Source organism: Dioscorea cayenensis, chromosome 14 (genome assembly GCF_009730915.1).
Source record: "Dioscorea cayenensis subsp. rotundata cultivar TDr96_F1 chromosome 14, TDr96_F1_v2_PseudoChromosome.rev07_lg8_w22 25.fasta, whole genome shotgun sequence".
Lineage (NCBI taxonomy): Eukaryota > Viridiplantae > Streptophyta > Magnoliopsida > Dioscoreales > Dioscoreaceae > Dioscorea > Dioscorea cayenensis.
In genome coordinates this window covers 14,463,672-14,468,481 of record NC_052484.1, presented here as the reverse complement: position 1 = coordinate 14,468,481, position 4,810 = coordinate 14,463,672, and the positions used below count along the sequence as shown (strand labels likewise).

Sequence of the window (4,810 nt, the reverse complement as noted above, 5' to 3'; positions counted from 1 at the left end):
GGGTGATGTTGACACTACGAGACCAATGACAATTCAAAGAATAAATTTGGCACATGTAGTGGTAATTTCTAGATTTTTAATTAAAATTATTTAAAAATAAGATATTGATAAAAAAAGTCTAGTTGATGTGGCAATTTTTTTTTATTCCACTTGCATCTATTTGTATTGTATGTTTTTAAGATATTTTCTTCCACAATGGCCATGGAAGAGATAAGCAACAGTGAAGAAGGAAGCAAGGGAATGGTGACAGACAAATTCAAGGCCTTGGGCAATGTAAGCAATGATGTGGATGAGAGAAGACCAAGATGGGAGCGTGTGAAATCATAGTTCCTTGAGTTTCATTCAAAATAATAATAATAAAAAAGAAAATAAAGATGTGGTGTTCTATGACACACTCTAATTTTTTCTTTTTAAAAAAATAACAAACAAACATCTGTCTCTATAATAAAAATTGGAATTTTCACTATTTTACACGTCCCACGAAAAATTTACTTCTACTAAGTGCTAACCACTAAACTACTCTACATGTCCCACGAAAGATTTACTGTGCCTACCCTTATTTTCCATTATAAAATAAAAGTAAAGTTTCATTTTTTAAAATAAAGATGCGGTGCGGTGCAGGACATGGGGTAAAACTGTAATTTAAAAAAATTAAAATTTTTTGAAAGCATCAAGAACTACATAGTCCTTTGCAATTTTGAGTGGATCCCAAAAAGATTGTTGACTTTTTTCAAAGGATTAGATGGCCATTTGAAATTTTTAGAGGATTTTGTTTGTTGGGGCTTTCTTCATAAACAAATAATTATACTAATTTTATGAAAAGATTAATAATATTATTAAAAAACTAATTTATGAAAACAATAATAATATTATCCATAAACATATTTATTAATTAGCAATATAACTTTTCCTCCTCGCTCACAAAACCAGTTTTTTTTCCCCAAACAATAATTTCAAAAATTCCTGGGGAAAAAAATAATTAAACCTAAAGAACAAAACTGTATATTTTATAAAATAAACACTTTTTTTTTAAAAAATATATACATAAACTTAGTTTGGGTGTTCATTCAAAGGATAAAACACATCCAAGGCTGAGAAATCACAGAATTTACTGGTATTTGACAAATAAAACACAAAGCAAAGACCAACAAACATGAAGAGATAAAACAGAGAGAAAAAACAGAAGCATCAAACAGTTCAATCAAATAACACTCAAACATGTAATAGAACTGAAATCAAAAGCATAAGAGTCTGAAAGTGGGGTTCAGGTGCATGGCACTGGTGCCGAAACCGGCACCGGAAATTAATCCTCAGTCCATACATCCTCTGAAATCTAAACACCATCCTGGCACATAAGAAACATAGAAACAAAGAAGGATAGTTTCCTGTCACCATAGACAACCAGATTATACACCGAGTTAAGCATTTGATCATCATCAGGACCTTCACTCAAAGGCCCACTGGTTTTCCCGCCGGATCTCTTCTTCCTCCTCTGGAGTGAAGTCATTCTTGATGTTGAATGTCTTGCGGATTTCCTCCGGAGTTTTGCCCTTGATCATGTCCGCAACTGTCTGGCAGGTGAGATCCAGAAGACTCTTAATGTTGAGGTAGTTTGCAGCCTGGGATTAGTCAACAGGAGATTATAAAAATCGGAAGTTATCATCAGGAAACCGAGAGTACTTCATGAAATAAAAAGTTCAATCAGTTATCTGGTCATATTTAAAACAAGCATTAAAAGACATTAACATGAGGAACAAATCAATTAAATGATGCACTGGAAAAGAAATACAAGAACTGTATTGATGTAAGTTTTTGCAACGAGAAACAAAGAACTAGAATAATCTCAGAAATAGAAAAAGTGACAAAACTAAACAATATCAATAGGACAGCAAACATATAATTAGACAGCGGTCCCTTGTTACATAACGGATTTTCATAGCAAATTACCGTGGCTGAGATACCCACAGAAACACCAATAGAGAAATGCACTACTTCAAAAAAATGTCTAAAGAACAGCGAATTATAAAACTACACAGCAGAGGCTCACCTAATATTTCACCTTCATAGCAAATAATAGTGAATGAGTAGTCAAGATAATCATCAATAAGCAAAAGGAACCACTTCTAAACAATGATGAAAGGACAGCAAATAGAAAATTAGACAGCAGAGGCTCACACACTGGATTACATCTTCATAGTAAATTATGGTTAATGAGTAATCAAGATAATCATCACGGAAAAAAAAATTCTTCCATCTCGAATAAACAATCTCTAAAATTTTGCCAAAGCAATGATGTCAAGCTCACCAGAAAAATGTTGTTGTCCCAGGAAATCATGTGTTACAGCTAGTTCATACAGCAAAAGAGACCCTTGCATGGTTTTAACCCATAAATAACACAAAAGAGATGTCCCAAATATGTAATTTTACACTATTTGACTTTGAACCAAAGGAATTAACAGCTTTTGTAACCTAAGCAATTAATAGTAAGTATTACAAGGGGAAAAGGGAAAAAGTGAAGTTCCAAACAAACACATGAAAATTGTGCAATTTATCAAACAAGAATTTGAATTCATTCCTTCTATTGCATAGTTATACTTTCCTGGATTATCACAACATTTATCATAGCTATTAAGTCAAGAGTAAGGAGATATATGCTGTATAATTCACGTACTACATTATTGGAGAAATTAATGCCGGGGAAAATTCATTTACCGTGGCCTAGATGGATGTTATGTCCATCTATTTAACAAAATTCAGCTAGAACAAGAGGAAAATAAACAAGCCACGTTAGCAACCAACATACCATATGAAGAAGATGACAAAAAACTACTTGGATATATTCCCTGGAGGAGCCAACCCCTTAAAAACATTAGTTAAACACAAGATTTTTATTTCCTTTTCTGGTTATAGCTTAAATACATTACAAATCATTTAAAACACGAAAAATTATACCAAATCACATCTTCAAATGTCAATCCTATAGCACAAGGACCTCACTCTCCTCTCAGCTATAGTTAATAAAAGAAATCCAAAAATACTAGAGCAATAGAAACAAAATATATCCTATCTCAAAGGATATGCAAAAAAGCAAGATAAAGGCCCAAACTATCACTCATCAAACAACCTGAATTATATTGCAAAAACACTCTGCATTAAAACAAAAGGCAAAATACAAAAAACTAAACCCAAAAGCATGTCATAGACATATAATTGCTAACCAAAAATCTCTTTAAAAAATAAAAGGCAAACGTTTATGGACATGCCTCAATGATTCAATAAAAACATGCTTAAAAACTTTCACCTATCAAAAAAACCCTAGAATTATATATCACAATCAATCTCCGCATTACCATCTCAAAAGAACATCCTTTACACCTAAATCAATAGTTAAACACAAGCAACCATGCAAAACCATAAACAATTCAAAGAAATCAGACAGCAACCCTAAAGCACAGATCAACAAATCCCACAAAACAATCACAAATCAACAGATCCAAAAGCGCAGAGATTACCAGAATGAGATCAAAAAGCGTAGCCTGATCAACCTTGACGAAATCCGCATCCCATAACTTGAGATCCTCATCGACGGTCTTATCCTCAGCAGCACCTTTAACAACGGATTCAACATGGCGTTTGCAGTACTCAATTACCTTGGAGAGGATTTTGCTGGTGACGTTGGGAAGAGGGATGCCGTTCTCCGCGCAATCATCCTCAATCATGTGTTTGATGGTCTGGGACTCCATGGCCACCGCTTCCTCCACCTCAAAGAGCTCGCCATCGGAGCTCTTCAAGACGATCATGCGCTTTGCCCCGCCCTCGATCGCTGTTGACGCCATGGATTGAGCTTGGGGGAGATGAGAAGCGGAGCAAACCCTAGAAAGGAATTCTCTCGAAGAAGCGAAAGAGAAAGAGAGAAAGAAACGTAGTTGAATGAGATGGATAGCGATGAAAAGAGAGAGAGAGGGGGATATGAGATCTAAGTTGTGCTGATCTTGAGGAATGGATATCTACGGTTGTGATTTTTCAATGGTTTTTTTTTTAATTTTTTTAAAATTTGTTTTTTTTGAAACACGGAATTATAATCAATATTTATGTGTGTTTTTGGAGATCGACTTATTATGAGATACTCACTCTCATCTTATTTTAACTAAATCATATGGATTAACAAAGTTAGTTGAAATTAATTGATAATTTAAAATTTAAAAAATTATATTAATTTGATAAGATTATCTTTAGTTAAAACATGTTTTAAAAAATGTATAGTTGAATATAATTTATTGGAAGTTGTAAATGTACATTAAATATAAATGGTAAATTTGGAAAAAATAATATTTAATACTTTATAAATTTTATAAATAATAAATAAAAAGGAACAAAGAAGACTTCTAAAATGGGAGAAATAAAAAAGACCGGAGTGAGTGCCATGTAAATTCATTTAATGTAGAAGATAAATAAATCATATTGATATTACAATATATAAATATATATATTTGAGGTTGTTGGAAAATTTATCATAATAACTTAATTATTGACATATTATATATGTATATATATTGATAAATGCGTCAAGCGTTATTAGTCAAAGATGTGTGCTCACAGGTTGAGAGTTGAACGTCCAACCCATATGTCTTCACCTAGTGATATGGAGTGCGGGCTGCAAGCCTTGAACCCACACTGGGGGCATGTTATATCTATTGCATCTAATGAGACTTGAACTTGAGATATTTGAACATCCCACACTCGTTTTTAGCAATGGGGTTTATGCCGCTGAGCTATAAACCCTTTGGTCAATTTTCTATTTTATATTGCT

General features: G+C 33.2%; 1 protein-coding gene across 1 annotated transcript; it reads right to left on the bottom strand.

Annotated features, from left to right (window-relative positions):
• Positions 1–1,196: 1,196 nt before the first annotated feature.
• On the bottom strand, positions 1,197–3,935 carry LOC120275729 (SKP1-like protein 1A). The gene is made up of 2 exons (XM_039282415.1): positions 3,513–3,935; positions 1,197–1,619 (listed from the first exon to the last, which is right to left on the bottom strand). Exons 1-2 carry the CDS (start codon positions 3,834–3,836, stop codon positions 1,446–1,448), a joined length of 498 nt encoding a protein of 165 aa, XP_039138349.1. The 5' UTR covers positions 3,837–3,935; the 3' UTR covers positions 1,197–1,445.
• Between the last annotated feature and the right edge of the window lie 875 nt (positions 3,936–4,810).

Bases quoted from the DNA above. Each gene is read 5' to 3' on its own strand.
- LOC120275729 (XM_039282415.1), bottom strand. From the start codon at position 3,836: ATGGCGTCAACAGCGATCGAGGGCGGGGCAAAGCGCATGATCGTCTTG. The intron at 1,620-3,512 runs GTAATCTCTGCG...GACTAATCCCAG, and splicing joins CGCTTTTTGATCTCATTCTG to GCTGCAAACTACCTCAACAT.